We start from the raw sequence: 21287 nt of genomic DNA, 5'->3' as shown, positions 1-21287 counted from the left end.
TTACATTTTGCTGTTGCGAACATGAATGAAAATGCTGTTGCCTTTCTGCTTGGACACAATGCAGTGGTGGACATTAAAGATAAGGTTTGTGAAAATCCTACTGCTAAATGGCAGTTACTCAACATTTGTATGTCTTCCCAGTGCAGAGGGTGGTATGTTACAAATCACTCAAGGTGTCCATGTTGCTGTGGCAATATTTACTCTGTCATGCATGTTGTAGCATGATGTATGGAAAGCAATAGTAAAGGCTACATGTCCTTTCCAACACATGACTGACCAGGAATCTCTCCCACTTTTATCTCCTATTATTGGCATGTATTGGAATAATTTGGAGGTTGATACTCAACCTGTGTGGCTGGCCTATGAACACACTTGCCTTGGTCATCAAATCCTGGAGTGGCACTCAATAAAGGGACTTCAGGCCCAGAGTAATAAAATGCTACTGACTGTACCACAAGACCTTTTGTAGTACAGTGCATCTTGGTAAATTTGATTTTCTGATGTGGTGGAGTAGTAGTGAAAAGAAATTCAAGGGTGATTTTGATTTTGAATCAGCCAAACTGCCCATGTTACAAACCTTCTGAGTTATATTGTCATTGACTTTAAATGAAATGAAATTTGGAAGAAATACATAGTGGACAAATAAATATGATATCTCCCTTTTTGCACTGTCAGCCAAAGTCATTATGCTGACTCTGAGTTTCTGTTGTTATTGGAATTCAGCCAGTGTGTTTAGTTGCTTAGTTTACTAAGTGTTAATCTGGAATGAAGTTACTGTTACTTCACCTTGTTTCCTCGTATACTCCATACATCAAGAGAACGAGCCTCATTTGGTCTGAGGTGACCCCATTATATATTTTTAACCAGAATTGAAAAATTCCTCAATTTAAATTGTTCAGAAAATTTTGTGCTAATTCAATATATCAATTCTTACCTAAGCTATGTTAAAATTCATAGTGTAGGTGCAGACATAGTGAATTTTGTTTTTTGCTTCTGGATAACAGAACAATCTCTGATGATCTATTAAGAATAAATAGTCCTATTCTTTTTCACTTCCAATTTTAAGATAATTCATAAAAGCAGAAGGTTGAGGAGAAATTCACATTTACAGAAAGTTCTGATATTTGGGAATGTGCTGCTTGAAATTTCAAAGTGGCAAGATTAATTATAGTTTTTTGTAAGGGAATTACATCAATTTTGAAAAAGAAATAATTCAGGGGCTGTGGGGAAGAGCAGGAGCTGGGAAAGCTTTTTCATAGAGGCAGCATAGACCTAATGAGCTGAATGCTGCATGATTCTACGGCAGTGGTTTCATGTTCTCTGCAGCTAGTGGGGTCTGAAATGTGAAGGAGACTCATAGAATGATGCTGACAAAATGGTTTTCATTTTTCTTTGAAGCATGGAATGAATGCCTTTCTTCTCGCAGCCTGGTTTGGACACCTGAGTATTTTGAAAATGTTGGTAGAGAAAGGTGCTGATCAAAAATCCACAAATGAGGTATGTGTCGTGTTACTCCACCACATGTTTAATGTGACAAGAGTGCTGTTGGTATTCAGATATGTAAAATATCTGTAGTTTGATACTTGGGGTGGAACATATATAATAATTTTTATTTCCCTTTTTCACTCTTGAACTATCTACTGCGGCTCTTGATTGGGTTAAGATAGATTGTTTTAATGAATGTTGCCCCATGTGCGTTATCTATTCAATATGTTATTTAAGAATTGTATATTTCAGGAAGGAGCATTAGGCCAGTGGCAAAGCTGTAAGTCTTTATGTATACAGTGATAAAGATGTAACTTTCTATTACTCTATCATTATATTCTTGTTCACTGCACCAATTTTTCAGATTTTCAAATGCTGAGTTAGGCAATATTTATTAGACTGTTTAGCGAGAGTGTTTACTGCAGATACCAGTTATTCAAACTCACCAATATTTAGTTTTTTAAAAATGGAACTTGTGTTACTAAGACAAAGGGTTTCTCTCCAGAAAGTCAGGTTCGTCTTCTACAAAGATGACAAAAGCATTGAGACCAGATATTGATCTAAAAACAATGCACATTGATGTCACTGCATCATGTCAATTTCATAGTCCTGTGAAATTCAATTTCAAATTTCTTGGATTTTTAATTTTTGATTACTAGCCTGAAGGAAAAGGATTAAAAACATTCCAATTATTCGTTGAGATCAGTTTACACCACTAATCAGAGGTTATTATTTCATCTCACGTTTGTCTATTTGTGAAACATTCAGGGCTGATTTTATAGTCGTTCACCTGTTATAGCCATTAGAAAGCTAGACATTTTTTGACAGCAGTTCTCTAAATTGACATTAATAGTCAATGTAAAATGTATTGCTATTAGTCTTTTACAGTATAACATTTGACCATTGCTGAAAATATCTAAATGAGTTTGTTCTTGCCTTTAGGAAGGAATGAACGCACTCCATTGTGCTGCTCAAAACAACCATGCTTCAATTGTACAATATTTAATTAAAGATGCGCAGCTGGATTTGAACAAGCCCACAGAGGTATGAGAAAAAAAGTAAACAAATAGTTCCATTTGACTCAATTTTTTCAAGACATGCTTAAACTAAAAGGGAGAAATCTTGTGGTTTTAATCTAATTCAGTACCTTGGGAAATTTGGCTTTTTGCATGTCTCCATCATTGGCCAACACTTCTGTCTACCCCTGAGATATCTTTTGACCCTGGTTAAATTTTAAATTCTGGGTCAAGCCTAGCAGACAGGTTCCTCTGCTGGAGAGTAATGCCAGTGTGGCAGTGGATGGTGGTGTACCTGGGCTTTTAGGAATGTGTGATGCGTGTTGCCATATCTTTATTCTTAACCTGAAAAATATCCACTCTTGAGGCTCTTTTCTATCAACCCCTTAATATTGGATATCAAGGTGGGATCAAGGATTTCCCTCACTTAGATGCAGTTAGCTTACATCTACTTACATTTTGTCAGGTATAGCTTGTCTTGATGAGTTCATCCATTGAAAGTGGTGGGGAGTTAGGGAGAGTTGATTCCCATTTCTGTCAATTATAGATTCATCAAATGAAATTCCCAGGAAGAGCCTGGGATGAAATATACTACAAAGGCAGTTTTAAGGTGAACTACTGCATTTCTTCTTTTATAGAAAGGTAAAAAACCCTATCACTTAGCAGCTGAACATGGATGTCTTGAAATGGTGAACATGTTGGCTGAGTTTGAATATACTACACAGGAGAAGGACAAGGTAATAGCATCTGAATGTTTGTTATTTACTCATGGCCACATTTCTCGTGGTTCATCTTTCAACCTCTCTTAATGTTGTAAGCAAATTTCACCCTTTCTCATGATGATGGATTATCATTGACAACAATAAATGATGAAGGTCTCCCCACCCCACACTACTGATAACTCTGGACATGCTTCTTGCAGATATTTAGTCATCTCAGTATCAGTATATTTCTGACTCTCCAAAGCCTGTACACCACTTACAATCACTTACAGGTTATGAATATGTTGGAAACGGTCCACTTGCCTGGAAAAATGCAACTCAAATCGCACTCAAGAAGTTCAACACCATCTAGGACAATGCAGTCCACTTCATTAACACACTGTCTGTCATTTTAAACACTCATTTCCTCCACTTCTAATGCACAGTGGAAGAGGTATTTACTGTCTACATATGGACTACACCTCAGCAACTCACTAAAGCTTCTTTGGCAGCATCTTCCAAAACCATACCTCTGCCACCCAGAAGAATAAGGGCAGGATGCATTGGAATACCACTTCTTGCAAGTTCCAATCCAAATCACATACCATTCCAACTTGGAACTATATCGCAGTTCCTTTGCTGTTGCTGGGTTAGGATTTTGGAACTTCTCCCCTCACTGTATAGTTGGTGTAACTGCACCAATTCACGAAGGTGAGGAAGGGCTCCGGCCTGAAACGTTGATTTTTCTGCTCCTTGGATGCTGCCTGACCTGCTGTGCTTTTTCAGCAACACACTCTCAACTCTGATCTCCAGCATCTGCAGACCTCACTGTCTCCTTTTAAAGGGGGAAGTCTTGGTATAACTGCCCAGAGTAATGATATAGTTCTAATCCTTTATTTAAGAAGGGATGTAGTTGCATTGGAAGCAGTTCAGAGGAAATTCACTGGATTGTGGGATGAAGGTGTTTCTTTTTGAAGAAATGCTGAGCAAGTTTGACCTTATTGTGGTTTAGTAGTTGTTTATTGTGCAAACTCTCAAATGGATCGAAGATCACTATGAAAAGTGCCCAGTCTCTCTCAGATTGCACTGGAAGGGTAACATATCATAAAAGTTGGTGAAGCTAACTGTTTCACAGCGACGCACTAACAACACAAGTGCTATTCACCAATGACAAGAGGGTGCTGTCAAGCCAAAAAGACATTCTGACCAATATGCAAATTTTATATATGAATTTCGGTACCAGTCTAATGTCAGGTGCGAATGCTATATTTCCTAACAACTGGTGAGTTGCATCAAGCAGTGTATCCCTTCGGCTGTTTGCAACAGGCAGAATACTGACAGTGCTCAACTCGCCCATGCTTGCAAAATTTTGCTTCTTGGTTCTTTCTGCCAAAATGAACAACTTCACGTTTTCCAACATTACATTCCCACCTGCCAGTTGTTAACCTACTCACTCAAGCTCTATCTATTTATCTTGCATCATCTTCAGAACATACTTTCCTACCCATCTTTGCGTCATCTGAAAGTGTCAGCAATCATGCTTTCGCTTCCCTTGTCTGAGTCATTGCTGTGAATTATAGAAAGTTAGAAATTCTTGAAGGAGTTTGCTCATCGCATCCTCTTAATCAGACAAAGAGCTGTGTATGCGTACTCTCTGTTTTTTTTTGACAACCAGCCAAACTGCTGTCAATGCTAATGTTACTCCCCTACACTATGAGCTTTTCGGCTCCCCTTTACCCACAGAACATATTACTCCTTCAAAGGAGTCTAATAAATTAGTTGAACATGATTTCTCTCTCTCCAATCTTCCCAAATGTCTTAATTTTTTTCTAAGTGCCCAGCTGTCAACTTTTTAATGATTGATTTTAACAGATGTTGTGGTAGCTGCCGTATATTTCCTGTTTACTATTCTGTTCTCACTTGAATAGGGCGTTATATTTGTTACTTGCCAGTCTGTTGAAACTTTTCTGAATCTCTGGTATTTTGGAAAATTTGCACTAACGCATCTTGCTCATTACCAACCTCTTTTAAGGCTCTAGGATGACATTCACCTCTCACTTGTCAGCACATAGTTCCATTAGTTCAGGTACTCCCACTCCCCTCATCATTTTAATTTCACCCAATTCCCCTCTCCTTTCCACCTCTTGATTGATACTTACTGGAATTTTTTTTGCATTCTCCATAGTGAAGACGGAAGCAAAATATGTGTTCTTCTCTTGTGAATGCCAGTGAAGTTTCCTTTTACTTAGAATCATGTAATCTTGAAGCATTGAAGAGGGGCATTTAGCCTGTCCTGCCTGTGGCCTGTCAGTAAGTTCCATCCAGTTAGTTCCCCTCATTAAACCCTCTTTCAGTGGCTGTAGCAGTCATTTTCTTTACTGTATCTTTCACAGATTTTTCTGTTCCTAGCAGGAAGGTAATAAAAGAGGTTTTTGCTCCCATTGTGCAGGAAGGTAACACAGCCTTGCACCTTGCTGGCAAGAATGGTCATATGTTAGTCGTTGAAGAGCTGCTGAGAGAGTGGAATCTAATAGATGAGGAGAATGAGGTAAGTTATTGCGATGACATTAATTAGAAACCCTTATGAAAATACATTTTACTCTTCTTGTATCTTTCAAAAATCAGAAAATAAGCTGAATAGCAAATAGGAATGGGTAATAAATGCTGGCCTAGCCAGCGATGCTCATATCCCAGAAAATAATGAAAAGTTGGCAGATTCATCCTAACTGTTTAGAAATAGTTTGTGTTGTCTCTGCTTGTCAGTGCCTTTAAAGTAAAGATTTACGTTCTTTTAAAAGACATAGGGGAGAAAGTGAGGACTGCAGATGCTGGAGATCAGAGCTGAAAATGTGTTGCTGGAAAAGCGCAGCAGGTCAGGCAGCATCCAGGGAACAGGAGAATCGACGTTTTGGGCAGATTCCTGAAGAAGGGCTTATGCCCGAAACGTCGATTCTCCTGTTCCCTGGATGCTGCCTGACCTGCTGCGCTTTTCCAGCAACACATTTTCAGCTTTTAAAAGACATACCTGACTATGCTGGTACTGGAACCAAAAGAGAAAATGCTGGAAAATCTCAGCAAGTCTGGCAGCATCTGGAAGGAGAGAAAAGAGCTGATGTTTCGAGTCTAACTGACAAAGGGTCAGTTAGACTCGAAACGTCAGCTCTTTTCTCTCCTTACAGATGTTGCCAGACCTGCTGAGATTTTCCAGCATTTTCTCTTTTGGTTTCAGATTCCAGCATCCGCAGTAATTTGCTTTTATGCTGGTACTGGTACTGATTAATTCGCAGTACTGGTACTGGTACTGACCATTGATTGAATTGAATTGAATTTATTTATTGTCATGTGTACCAAGGCACAGCGAACAGCTTTGTCTTGCGAGCAAAACAGGTAGATCACATAGTTAAGTAGCATAAATAAGTAAATATGATACATGTATGTTACAGAAACTGCATGTTTTGCAATGAATGGTGTAATCCATTACTAACACGTGCGATTGTATGAAATGATACTCATTCTCTGATTTTAAATTGTTGAGCTATCAGATAGATTGGAATTAAAATTCATACTAGTTCTCTGTCCTAAGCCTTACACAAGTTGTTTGGATTTTCAGTACTTTGAAAGGCTGAGGGGAAATAGTCAACTTGAAAAAGGATTGGGATATGGTTGATGAAATCTCATGACTGAAATAGATAATCTCAGGAAACTGCACTTGTACACCTAGCTTCTCTATATATCTGAATTATCTGAGCAATGGAAATGTGTTTAATATGATATTACCTCTGTATTATTGTCAGGAGGGCGAGACTGCATTTTATCTGGCTGTTGTTGGAAATCATCAGGAATGTGTGCAACTGTTGCTGGAAGCAGGAAGTGACATTAATATTTTACCAAAGGTACATCAAACCCTTTGTATCCTTTAGAAATGTACTATTTGTCCATTGAGCTTTGTAGAGGCTCCTTCTGTATATTTAACTCTAGGATCAAAAGAAATGTGAAACATAGGGACTGAGATTTGTTTAGCTCCAGGATTCAATCGGTCACCAAGTACACTACTAGGTCAAAACCCTGTCCAGGTTTCATTAGTATTAATTTGAAGAGCTGCTGGTATTTGTCTCACTGTCACCTATTTTTAGAAAATCCTCATTGGCTGCCTGCCTCTTCAAATCCTGAAGTTGGACTGGATCAGCAATGGAATATTTGTTTTGGGATTGGATAGGCTATAGAATATGAAAAAATGGGGTTAGTGGGGAGGAAAGAAAAAAGAGAAAGGAGGAATGGAGCGAGTGTAAGAGGTTACAGGATGGGAAGAGGTAGGTGAAGGTCTGAGAAGGGAGAAGGCCTGAGGAGAAATGAGCGGTGAGAGGGAGAGCTCTGCAAGGGAACTAGAAGGGAGGGGAGGGGAAATGTGAGGAGACAAATAGAATGATGGGAAGCAGGACGATGGAAAAGGAAGGCTGGGAGGGCAAGGAGCAAAGTGATGTGAGGGGCTGCGGGGGCAAGTGGAGAAAAAGCAGGGAGAGATGAGACAAGGAAGAAGGGGAGAAATGGTTGTAATTAATGAGGGAAAGAGAGAGGAGAGGGGCTTAGAGAAAGAGAGGATTGGAACAATTTGAGAAGCCAAAATGGAACTGTTCTGATTTTTTTTTTACATTTTGTTTTCTAAACTATGACCAGGAGATGTAGAAGCAGAAGTCAACCATGCATCGTGATGAAGGCGATGACTGTGGTTTTATTGAAATGAAGTTAGGAGCTTTAACACAATCATCTTTGAGAAATCATTCAAATAGAATTACTGGAGAATAGGGACTAAGTACACCACTGTCTTCCACATTAAATACCCCACAAGAAAATGTTTAGGTATTCACTGTTGTATCAGTGCTACTGTGCAATATTGGTTGATCTCTACAGTAAAATGCTGGTTCCTTTTTAGTAGTATTAGAAATATGAAATATAAATTTGAAATTAAAGGTATGATATCATTGAAATGTTTTTTACATTGTGGAAATTGAGATTTCTTTCCTGCAATTTTGGCAAAGAATTAGTCACATGGCAGGTTGAGAGCTAGAGGGTGTTCAGGTGCCCCATTATCTGAATTATAACGCTGGTTCATTTTTAAACATAATTTGATAAATTCTACTTAATTCCCTTTCAGACCGATTTGAGTTCCTTGCACATTGCAGCAGAGAGAGGTGATGTTTCCATGGCTTTGATTCTTATCAATGCTGGAATGAATTATAATGTTCAAAATAATGTAAGTACCACAGGCAATGAAAGGGGATATAGCTCAGTATTACAAGCCATGCCTCGTGACACCATGATTCATTCTGTCCTGTGATTTCTTTCTTTAATCTGTTATAGAAAAAAGAAACCTGTCTACATTTGGCTGTTAAAAACAGACACACGTCTGTTGCACAACTCCTCGTGGAATCCAAATGTGATGTTAACATTGTGGATGAAGTAAGTTTTCAAAGGCTGATCACACTGGATTTAGACAAATAGCAGAATGTAGCATCATTGCTTGGGAACGGGTTAGAGATTGGCTAACTTTCCTCTGGTTTGGGGTAACACAACTCCAGGAAAAGGGTTACCAAAAGAGATAGCTAATGCTGGGCCATGACTTGCTTAGAGTTATCCTGGATTTCAGGAAAATTTCTCAGAAATGCAACTGATCTAAGAATTACAATCCAACTCAAATGAAGCAAGAAAAACCTAAACTATCCGCTGCCTCATTAGCCTCTCTCACTGTTGGGCAAGAACACATTAGGACAATGAGAAGTCGTCCTTAGGCCCTTGGTGCATCCCTACCCAAATTACAGAACTTGAGAAGGATGTTCAGGCTGAGGACACCGTCAAAGTGCTTTCATTTTTCCAAGGTAGACAGGAATGTTTCAAGGATTGGGGGATTCTTGGATTTTGAACATGACAATAAGATGTACTCCCACCACCCACCATTTGTAACCTTGCTGTAACGTTTTCTTGCAGATATTGTACGCTAGGCATGAGCTAAGGGTGACACAGTGGCTCAGTGGATGAGCCACTCAGTTAACACTGCTGTCTCACAGCACCAGGGGCCCAGGTTGGATTCCAGCCTTTGGCGACTATCTGTGTGGAGTTTGCACATTCTCCCCGTGTCTGCGTGGGTTTCCTCCGGGTGCTCCAGTTTCCTCCCATAGTCCAAAGATGTGCAAGTCAGGTGAATTGGCCATGCTAAATTGCTCATAGTGTTAGGTGCATTAGTCACAGGGAAATGGGTCTGGGTGGGTTGCTCTTCTGAGGGAAGGTGTGGACTTGTTGGGCCAAGGGCCTGTTACCACACTGTAGGGAGTCTAATCTAATATGGATGAATTCAGGTAAGTTCAACTAAATCAGGTTAAGCAGTGGATCTATTTAGTGTCCAGGTCTGTTTGGAAGACATGGGGTGGGGAATGATTGTGGCCCTATTTCTTTTCAGTCGGTTTTCACCAAAAACTTCTACCAGCTATTGCAATGTTGTTTGAGTTTTTGCCAGTGAATTGAAATGCATGATACATTATCATATTCAATATGCTGACATAAAATTGAAAAAGTTTGCAAAAATTTAGTTAATGAATTAAAAGGGCAGAAGGTGGGGGACATTAAAATTTAATTCATTTGAACGATCAACAATATTATTACTTTTGTGATTTATTTGAGTTTTTACAAGAGTATAACCAGTGATCATTGTGACCTTTTAAGGGCTGAGCACCAAAATCACACGTATCAAGCACACAGTTAGAAGGTAGCTTCTAAATTATTTCTTAGACTTGACAGAAAGACCTATGTCAGGAAGTATCAAAGTGAATCACCCATTCATCCGACTTCCTTGCTGAATGTTTCTCCTTGTTTATTCATTGGTGGAGTAGATTGAGTTCTCTTGTTGAATGGATGGATTCTGAAACAGTCTGTACATTCCAGAATCGGTATGTTCTGGGGTTATCAACAGAGCAAGGAGAAAATAATAAATAGCAAACCTCGTATAATGGTAAAGTGAATAATTTAAAATGTTCTAAGGCAAATTAATCTTTGGTCATCCTCCAGAGAAACCAGAATCCATTGCATCTGGCAGCTGAGCTTGGAAGAACTGACTTGGTGGAATTGCTGTTGAAAGCAGATATTGACTTGAAACAAAAGGACAAGGTTTGTTGACTGGGCACAATGTGACATATTGGATGGTGTGCGGGTATTAAGTGGTGTTAACAAATATACAGTTCAACGAAGCCTGTGTTCAGAATTTATTTGATTAAAGTTAAAATGGACAGTCATGCAGATTTACAGGATTCTCTGGGAACACTTTATTTGGCTTATTGTCCTTAGAAACCTTTTGAATAATTTTTAAAAGTAGCAAACGATGGAAGGTTTCATGAAAAAAGTCTTTGCTTTATCTTGTGTAAATGTGCAGTTGGTCCCATGCTCGAGGGCAAAGTTGGTTCCTTAAAGCAGAGTCTTTATGGCAAAGGTTCCACCCAGTCCTCAGATAAGGTTCTCCAGTTTGTTACGGATCCAGATGGGTCACCCCAAAGCATTAAGCTCCAGGTGAGGGGGGATGAACTGGCTCCAATTCTATATCTTCCTGTCCCACAGCAGATCACGGAAAGGTTCCCTTCCCATGTAGATACCTTTTCTCCTAGACCAAGTTAACAACAGGGAGTCTTTTAAAATTACTAAACATGAGAAGAAATAATAACACTGCACACATCCCACATGGATTGAAAGTGAGAATTGAGTGCAAGAAAAGGTAAAAGTTAAAAGACATCCGGATCAATCTCTGAGTCACTTGCAATTATTAGATAGTAGGATTTTGATCGTTGAACAGTTGATTTCTAGAATCTTGGCTTCACAGTTAAGCCAAAATTCTTTTGACTTGTCTACCTTTGAACTGTCATTACTCATTAGCTTTCAGCATTCAGAAGGGTTTATTCTTTTACTTGCTATCCTGGGGTGACTAGTGGATAGTTCTTCAAATGTGTACCACATCAGTGCTCAAACCCCAGACTAATGCACATGAGTAGCTCAGGAGGTAACAGTTTATTTTGTCATTTCTCAAATTAAAACTTCTATGACACCTTTGGATGTGACGTTCCATAATTCCTCTCCAAACAGCCACTGAATTTACATTCACGGTCATCTTTTGGCTGTATCAGTCATCTTTTTAAAAGCACATGTTGGTGTTAACAGTTCATTATGTCCTTGGGTTTTCTGAAATTATGGTTTGTAATCATACTATGAGGAAAGAGCCCATTTGGCCCAAAGAATCCACAATAGCAAGTAAACATCCACATTGACAATAAAACTTCAACGGACCACGCTTAAGTACAATTAATACTAAGATATTTGAAAGCATTCAGAGGACGTCAGTAAAGATGGTACTGAATCTGAAATCATAGAGCAGACATAGCTGCCATTTACTAAGAGCTAAACATTTGAGGAACCTGAGAGTGCAAAGCTATACTGCGAGAATTGAAACTACTAGGTCTCTAGGTCTCTCTGGTCGATAACATTACCCAAGGCCCTCCCTAGTCCTGCCCTTGTTGTTTTACCAAAATGCAATACCTCATATTAATCTAAATTAAACTCTATCTGCCACTCCTCAATCCATTGGCCCAATTGATCAAGATCCCTTTGTAATCTTAGAGAACCTCCTTCATTGTGACTATACCAACAATGTTAGCATTATCCACAAGCTTACTAACTATGCCTCCTAAATTCTCATCCAAATTGTTTCTATAAATACCAAAATTGGACCGAGAACCGATCCCTGCAGTACACTATCTTCGCAGGCCTCCAGTCCAAAAAAAACCCTCCACCATCCAATTGTATCCAATTGGCAAGCTCTCCATAAATCCCATTTGATCTAACTTTACTAATTAGTCTACCATGTTGGACCTTGTCAAAGGCTTTACTAAAGTCTCCTGCTCTGCTCTCATCAAACTTTTTGGTTACGTCCTCAAAAATACTAAACCAAGTTTGTGAGACACAATTTCCTAATCACAATACCATGTTGACTACCCCTAATCAATTTCTGCCTCTCCAAATATGTGTAAATCTGTCTCTCAGAATCCTCTCCAATATCTTACCCTCCATTGATGTCAGATTCATAGGTCTGTATGTCCCAGGCTTCTCCTTACAGTCTTTCTTAAACATCAGCCACCCTCTAGTCCTTCAGCACCTCACCTGTGGTTGTAGATTATACAAATATCTCTGCTAGGGGCCTCTTTGCTTCATCCCTAACTTCCCACAACATGCTGAGACACGCTTGATCAGGTCCAGGAGGTTTGTCTACCTTTATGTTTTTTAAGATCTCTAGCACTTCCTCTTCTGTAATGTGGGCTCTTTTCAAGAAATCAATATTTATTTCCCAATTCCCCTCGCCTCAATTTCTTTCTCCACAATAAAAATGGATGCAAAATAATCAGTCAGTATCTCGCCCATCTCCAGTGATTCCATACACAGATCTTTAAAGGGCCCTATTCACTCCCTAGTTGCTATTTTACGCTCTCAGTGTCCTTATACAATCTCTTTGAATTATTGTTAACCTTATCTGCCCAGACTATCATGTTGTCCTCCTGAATTCCCCCATACCCTTAAACTCTTCAAGAGATTCACTTGATCCCAGTTGACTACACATAATAAATGATTCTTTCTTTCCATGCTTACAAAGTCTCAGAGAGCAAATATACATTATAGACATGTATTTATTTATAAACAAATCTTCTGTCAATCACTTACCTATTTTAATTTACTCAGGCTATTTCTTAATTTAACACCATGAAAGATGCAACATGTTACATTTAGAAGTGTTCAGTTAAATTCCTAAAGTACCAAGGAGATGTATTGAAAATTAGAATAACTTTCATTTTCATGCTTAAGTGAATGTTGTACCTGGTCATTTATTTGCTACCATTCTGAACAAAAATGTGCAAACTATATTTTTGCCAATGCTAAAAATTCTAATGTCAATAACAGGAATTCACGAAGTACAATTTCCAGAGATAAATATTTTCATTTCCAATTCTGCAGCAAGGTAAAACTCCACTGGGAGTGGCAGTAAGAGTCAACCATATCATTATTGTAGATATGATCATCAAAGCTGAAAGATACTGTGCCTGGAAGGAGGTGAGTAACCTTAGAACCATTGCTTTGAGAGTCAGGTTCACGGGACAAAGCTCAGGACAATCTTGCATTTATCCAACTGTTTCCTTAACATTTAATTATCGCGGTTTCTCTAACATCGGTGCAACTATTTTCCTCTAGTTTAATGTATGATATGATGGATATTCTGGAATTGAAGGCAGTCCAGAGAAGGTTCACTAGCTTGATATCAAGTACGGAAGGATTTTCTTTTCTGATGAAAGGTTGAGTAACTTGGGCTTGTACTCATTGGAGTTTAGTAGAATGAAAGGAGATCTGATTAAAACATATAAGATTACTTAGTGGGCTTGACAGGGTAGACACAAAGAGATTACTGCCCCTTGTGAGCACCATCAACAACCTCTTCCATCATGGTTGATGGTTGAGAGTCAACTGATGGGGTGGTATAATTGACCTTTGTCCTGTTTTTTTTTGTGTGGACAGGTATACCTAGACCGTTTTCTACATTAGCAAGTAAATTACATTATTTTAGCTGTACTGGGCAACTTTGCCATGGACAACAAGAAGTTCTGGAGCACAAAGCTTCAGGACTATTACCTGACTAGGAGTCCTATTGAATTTATGTCCTATCGCTTTGAAGCACCATAGGTACATGAACGCAATATGCAACTGTGTTTCACCCAGGAACTTGCATAGTTGCACTTTCTGTTAATAAAAAGCTAATAATAAACTTATGGACTAATTATTACTGAACTTTTCAAACAATAACTGTGTGGAAATATCACATTTTCTAATTGATTAATGTTCATTAATAGAGGTACTGAGTATAAAAGCAGGGATATTATGCTGAACTTCTCAGGTTTGACCACTAGAATATTGGATTGAACAAGCTGGGATTGTTATCTTTCACGGAAAGGTGGTTAAGGGAAGATCTGATGGATATTTTCAAACATAGATTAGGGAAAGCTGTTCCCACTCGTCGATGGAAATGGATTTAATGTTTAGAGCAGGAGATGCAGGGGACCTGTCCAGTATGTGGTAATGATGTGGAACACGCTTACTTCAAGGATAGTGATCAATTATTTCAAAACGAAATTGGTTGTGCACTTAAGGGAGCTGAGCATATAGGGCAAGAGTGATAAACAGAGGAGTGGGACTGGCTGGCTTACTCCATGCACTTCATGTGGTGAATGGTCTCCATTTGTGTTGTAATTACTATTTTATATTAACATGGTCCATTTTCTTTATTTCCCTTTCTTCATCCATTGGCTGTTTACAGAGTATGTTTCCATCAGCAGAAAGTCAACATTTGCTACATTCAATGTTTTATCCTTGGAGGCATCATAGTTCCTTGACCTCCACACACAAGGGCAATGACTGCTACCCTGTCCTGTAGTCACCCATTCTGCTACACCACAACAGTGCAACCCATTGGCAAAGTGACATACAGCCAGCCCAGCTGAGATTACATATTCACAATTAAATCTGGGACATATTTGATTTACAAGATTTAACCATTTGTTGGATTAAGTTAAATGAACCACTGGAGGATCCTGCCCTAAATCCTTCTGAGCAAATTTGATTCATTTTATTCTTTCAATTAGATTCTCTACAGTATGGAAACAGGCCCTATGGCCCAACAAGTCCACACTGACTCTCCGAAGAGTAACCCACCCAGATCTGTTCCTCTGCCCTATATTTACCCCTGACTTGGCAATTTAGCATGGTCAATTCACCTGAGCTGCACATCTTTTGGACTGTGGGAGGAAACCGGAGCACCCGGAGGAAACCCACGCAGACACTGGGAGAATGTGCAAACTCCACACAGACAGTCACCCAAGACAAGAATCGAACCCAGGTCCCTGGCGTTGTGAGGCTGCAGTGCTAACCACTGAGCCACCATGCCATCATTCCTGCTGCTGCCTTAGTCCTGGTACAGACAGGAAGCTAGTAAGGTTCAGATACCCTACCACCTTCTCGCAAATACATGTTCTTCCTACTTAGTCACTCCAGTCAGTCCATGTTGTGTAAACGTTCGTGATTTCAGATTATCAATTCATATACAAGAATTCAAGCAATTCATAAATAAGTGGCTTTATTGAGTGCAATGGAAAAGTTCTGTTCATCAGTTTTCCATGGTTGGCTAAATGTATCTCCAGCAAGACTGGTTGATCTGGTTTAATTGAAATTTGTTTTTAGTTCATAAAAGGTTATGCGTATCTCAGTAACTGCAGAATTTATGTCAACAAAATTATTCCAGTATGGTAGACCCGCCCTAATAACAACACTTTCATTGTTTCAGTTCAATGGGGTAGAGTTTCCTTCTTGGGCACATTGTCAATCCCTGCTCTGAAGTATTGTTTCTCCCCATGTTCTTCTGTGCAAACTCATTCACATGTCACTGAACACAAAATCCACAATGAACTGTGCAGCTGAACAACATTTAAAATATAATTTAAAACAAAACTGGAGTGGTAACAATGATTTACAGTTCAATTTAGGCTAAACCCCAAATAAAGCATTTTAAATAAAATGTCAGCTCATCATCTGTGAGGAACCTGGTAATAAGCAACTGAAAGCATTTTTTTTTGTCAGTTCCCTTGCCTTTTTTAATCACTCGTGGGATGTAGGTGTCACTAGCTGGCCAGTATTTATTCTAGATTAGAGTGGTACTGGAAAAGCACAGCCGGTCAGGCAGCATCCGAGGAGCAGGAAAATCAACGTTTCGGGCAAAGGCCCTTCATCAGGACTGAAGCGCCAGTATTTATTGCCCATTCCTAGTTGCCTTGAACTGATGGCTTGCTAGGCCATTTCAGAGGGCAGTTGAGAGTCAACCACATTGTTGTTGGGCTGGAGTCACATGTAGGCCTGAACCAGGTGAGGATGGCAGATTTCCTTTTCTGAAGTGAACCAAATGGGGTTTTCCAACAATCGACAATGGATTCATGGTCATCAGTAGATTCTTAATTCCAGATTTTATTTTTTTATTTATTGAATTCAAGTTCCATCATATGCCATGAGGGAATTTGAACCCTTGTCCCCAGAACATTAGCTGGATTAAGAGTCTAGTTATAATACCATGAGACTATCACGTCCCCAGTTTGGCAACTGCAGATGTGATGGATCAAATGGTTTACCTTCTGTAACAATTTTGTAATTTTGAGTTAGAAGGTTGTGGATTCAAGTCCCCTCCAGAACCTATGCATAAAATTTAGGTTGATACATCAATGTAATAATCAAGCGTCACACTATCCATACTACCAAACTTTGGGTGAGATATTAACCTGAAGCCCTGTCAGTTCTCTTGGATGGATGAAACACATCCCATGCACCAATATTGAGAAAGTGCAGCGAGTTCTCCCCAGTCTACTAGTCAATATTTATCCATCAATCAACATCACTAAAACAGGCCATTGTCATATCTCTGTTTGTGGCAGCTTTTTCCCTATGCTACATTATTGAGAATTCATTTCAAAAGGTACTTTATTGTCTGTAAAGTGCTTTAAAATGTCCAGTGGTGGTAAAAGAGACAGTAGGGAATAGCTTATCTGCACCTTCTCTCTGAAGTTTGCTCCAGGTTTTCCACTTTCACAATCGATTTTACAATATAAATATTAATTTTTGGTTGTAATTTTAGTTTTGCCAACAAAATATTACTGAGGTTTTAAACAAGGTCTATTTCTTAACAACTAAAAAAAGTTTTTATAAAGTGTATATTAAGTTTAATGATCTTTCATCTAAAAATATTGCTTACTTACAAGGAATATCAATCTGATATTTGGCTGATTATTTCAGTTTGTTTCAGCAAGTTAATGATTAATTGCAAGATCTGAATACTGATCCGTTCCCTTTCTTATCCTAATGAATGCATTGAAAGGCAGACTCGCTTTTTAAAGAACAGTACACTTGTACAGAGATGTCAGACTGCATTCACAGTATAGCACCAAACAACATCATTATAAACCCATCTCAGTTTCTTTCTGTTGCATCAAATTTCTCTCTTCATTATTTTCAGGATCAGGATCTAAAATGGAATGTCCATATTGTGACGTTAGTGAATAAAGGTTGTTGAATAATTTGTCTTTGACATGCCAGCGTTATTAGTTTTGCACAGGGCAGAGCAATTTTAAATCTGGATACTCGGCAAAGTCTGGGTGGTGAGTTATAGCCACTCTGAGTGATTACTGCAAAACTGCCAGGAACGTGCTGAGCTGTGGCAAAGGCCTAAAGCAAACGGGTCTTCCTTTCCATAGACATGTGCATATTACAAATGCAAGTTAACGGATGACTTAGTGGGAAACCTACCTTAACATTTATATCTGCAAAGAGAGAAGGAAGAAGAGCAGGGGCTAGAAAAGGCCCAAAAATTATTTGCTTTTCTTTTGAGGTAAGGTGAGCTGAAATGCTCTGCCAGGATCCACCAAGATGCTTGCTGTGGCACTCTCCTTCCTGAGCACTTGATCCCACAGGTACACCTTGTCACTCACAATCTTATTGAATGGCGGTGTGGAATAGAGGGGCCAAACGGCCTCTTCCTGCTCCTGTTTTTATGTCTCTTTTGTTATTGGGTGGTCACAGGGTGTGTGATTTTCCAGGATGATTTGAAGGTATGAATGAATGGAGCATGTCTTTTTCTCTGGCTTAGTGCCATACCCCATGACCTCGTGAACATCCATGACATTTGAGCAGTCCCAGTTGTTTATATTATGTCAATGGGTTTTTGCATTTTTGGAAAGGAAAGCATTTCTTGCCTTCAAGGTGAGTCAGCTTCTTGAACTGTTGCAGACTAACTTCTGTTCAGGAGTGAGATCTTGGATTTTGACTCACCACAGTGAAGTAATGACAATATAGTTCCAGCCCAGAATGTTGTGTAGCTTGGAGGAAAATTTGGAGATAGAGAAGATCATGCGTGATTTGGAAGGTGGTATTAAAGGAGCCTTGGAGAGTTGTATACACAGCTACCACTGTGCATCAGTGATAGTGGAAAGGGGGAAAGAAAGCTTAAAGTGATGAATAGGGGATGATTATTGGATCTTTGTCTTGACTGGTATTGTGCTATTGTTGTACAGCCACATATTTACTTGGCAGGTCCAGTTTAGCTTCTTATCAAAAGTAACTCCCACCCCTCAGGTTGTTGATGGTGTTTTGTACAAGCCCAATACAAAATTCTATTGCTGAGCATTCCCACCATTTTCAATTGTTATTTTAATATCAGATATCTAATATCTGCAGCATTTTGCTTATGAAGGAAGTTAGTTGGGTCATTGAACACATTGGGGAGTGGTCATCCCAACCCTGTGCCAGTCATCCCAGGTCAAAATGAGTGATCCTTGTTCAAGCCACCCAATGGGAGAAGTTGTGCATTTTTGACGGTCATGGTGCGAGAGCTGGAGGACAATGGTTGCGTAAGGGTGGAAGATTCTTTGGGAAGTGGGCTTGTTTCCTTTGGCATTGAAGGCTGTGGGAAACCAACTCCTCATTCCTTTCCCATTCATATTGTTCGTTGAAATTGAAAATGAGAGTGTCGTTAAAGCAACAGAAGAGGAAAGCACATGACAATGAGTTGTGGAGAAGTGAGCAGATCACTGCCACACCTTTTAAAATAAAAGGTGATGTTGTTTGTGAGTGAAGTGGAAGAGCTAAGGACTGTTCCTCTCATCACATTAACTCCTAAAGTCTGCTGTTGAACAGTTTCTAGATAGTTCACATGATTCAGCACTAATGTCTGCACCAACATGAATGCTAATGAAGAGATCCAGAAGACAACAAGAAGATCTTTAGTTCAAAGGAGCAACAGCATTGCAACTTGTTTTGAGGACAGCTGAGTCCACAGGAGTCCAAAACACATTGAAATGCTACATTGAGTGTCATATTGGATTCAGAATGGACCTGACAGAAAACAAAACCACCAAACTTATAACTGTTGTTACAGGTTTTGTTTCAATCATCAACAATCTGGGGAAGGCCAAAGTTCAGGTCGTCTCTAAGCAACAACATGGATTAACAGAATTTGGTTCTGTTGGAGAGTCATCAGACTTGAAACATTAACCCTGCTTCCTTCTCATGGACTTGCTGAGTTTCTCCAGCAATTTCTGTTGCTGATGGCATTAATATAGCAGCTTTAGTGCAAAGTACTTCACAAGGACAAAACTGCGGTAATAAAACAGATGACCAAAAGCAAAATCAAAAAGGTAGGTCTTACGAGTGTTTCAAAGGAGAAGAGAGAATCAAATTGTTTTCGAGAAGGAAATACAGAGCTTATGGCTGAGATAACTTAAGGCTTGACCACCACTGACAAAGTGATGAACATATATAAAGCACAAGATACCAGAATTTGTGGAATGCAGAGGTCTCGTAGTGGTTTTGGAGATAGACCCACTTCCTCCAATGTGTTCTCTACAAATATCCCTATTCTCAATAATGGAAAAGCCCAGCACATCTGTATAAAAGGTACCCAATGGTAATAGTCTTCAGCCTGCAGTGTTGAGTGATCCATTTTGGCCTCCTCCAGAGGCCCTCATCATCATAGCCATCATCATCATCTTCAGCCAATTTGATTCACTGCATGAAGATGTGCTCTAGAATTTGCCACAGCCCTAATTAATCTGTTGCAGTACAGCTACAACACTATCACCTATCTGACAATGTGGAAAATTGCCCAGATAAACCCTGTACACACACAAAGCAGAATATCCTGGGCACCTACCTGGAAAACTTCAGTCTACTCATGATCATAAGTAAAGTGATGGACGGTGTCATCCTTGATGCTATCAAGTAGTACTTGCTTAGCAATAAATAATCTGCTCCCCGATACTTGGTTTGAATTTCACACAGCTCCTAACATCATTACAGCCTTGTTGACCCATGAACAAAAGAACTGAGTTCCAAAGGTGAGGTGAGTGTGACATCAAGGCTGCATTTGACCGAGTGTGGCATCAAGGAGCCTGAGCAAAACAGGAGTCAATGGAAATCAGGTGGAAGATGGACATTGGAGTAAAGGAAGATGGTTGTGGTTTTTTGGAAGTTAGATGTCTGAGATGAAAAATTACTATGCAGAATTCCTTAGACGAGTGTCCTAGGCTCAATCAACTTCAGCTCCTTCAACAATGATCCACAATCTTCTTACCTAGACTACACCTCCTCCCACCCTGCCCCCTGTAAAAACGCCATCCCATATTCCCAATTCCTTCGTCTCCGCCGCATCTGCTCCCAGGAGGACCAGTTCCAATACCGTACAACCCAGATGGCCTCCTTCTTCAAAGACGTGATCGACAATGCCCTCCACCGCATCTCTTCCACCTCCCGCTCCTCCGCCCTTGAGCCCCGCCCCTCCAATCGCCACCAGGACAGAACCCCACTTGTCCACACCTACCACCCCACCAACCTCCATATACATCGTATCATCCGTTGTCATTTCCGCTACCTTCAAATTTCCCTCCCCTCCCCTATCAGCGTTCCGAAAAGACCACTCCCTCCGTGACTTCCTCGTCAGGTCCACACCCCCCAGCAACCCAACCTCCACTCCCGGCACCTTCCCCTGCAACCGCAAGAAATGCAAAACTTGCGCCCACACCTCCCCCCTTACTTCCCTCCAAGGCCCCAAGGGATGCTTCCATTTCCGCCACAAATTCACCTGAACCTCCACACACATCATTTATTGCATCCGCTGCACCCGATGTGGCCTCCTCTATATTGGGGAGACAGGCCGCGTACTTGCGGAACGTTTCAGGGAACACCTCTGGGACACCCGGACCAACCAACCCAACCACTCTGTAGCTCAACACTTCAACTCACCCTCCCACTCCACCAAGGACATGCAGGTCCTTGGCCTCCTCCATCGCCAGACCATAGCAACACGATGGCTGGAGGAAGAGCGCCTCATTTTCCGCCTAGGAACCCTCCAACCACAAGGGATGAACTCAGATTTCTCCAGTTTCCTAATTTCCCCTCCCCTCACCTTGTCTCAGTCAAATCCCTC

The 21287-nt window shown here is 40.0% G+C and overlaps 1 protein-coding gene across 1 annotated transcript in view; it reads left to right on the top strand.

Moving 5' to 3' along the window:
* Window positions 1-6: 6 nt before the first annotated feature.
* LOC122558602 (ankyrin repeat and death domain-containing protein 1A-like) overlaps window positions 7-21287 on the top strand; it is a 39187-nt gene continuing 17906 nt past the window's right edge. The window contains exons 1-10 of the mRNA XM_043707378.1: window positions 7-84; window positions 1399-1497; window positions 2428-2529; window positions 3140-3238; window positions 5652-5750; window positions 6997-7095; window positions 8355-8453; window positions 8561-8659; window positions 10259-10357; window positions 13238-13333. Coding sequence (XP_043563313.1) covers window positions 22-84; window positions 1399-1497; window positions 2428-2529; window positions 3140-3238; window positions 5652-5750; window positions 6997-7095; window positions 8355-8453; window positions 8561-8659; window positions 10259-10357; window positions 13238-13333 — 954 coding nt within the window. The 5' untranslated portion in view covers window positions 7-21. The remainder of the gene's footprint in view (window positions 85-1398; window positions 1498-2427; window positions 2530-3139; window positions 3239-5651; window positions 5751-6996; window positions 7096-8354; window positions 8454-8560; window positions 8660-10258; window positions 10358-13237; window positions 13334-21287) is intronic.

Source organism: Chiloscyllium plagiosum, chromosome 2 (genome assembly GCF_004010195.1).
Source record: "Chiloscyllium plagiosum isolate BGI_BamShark_2017 chromosome 2, ASM401019v2, whole genome shotgun sequence".
Classification (NCBI taxonomy): Eukaryota; Metazoa; Chordata; class Chondrichthyes; order Orectolobiformes; family Hemiscylliidae; genus Chiloscyllium; species Chiloscyllium plagiosum.
The sequence above is the reverse complement of the archived record's forward strand: the minus strand, read 5'-3'. Positions and strand labels throughout refer to the sequence as shown.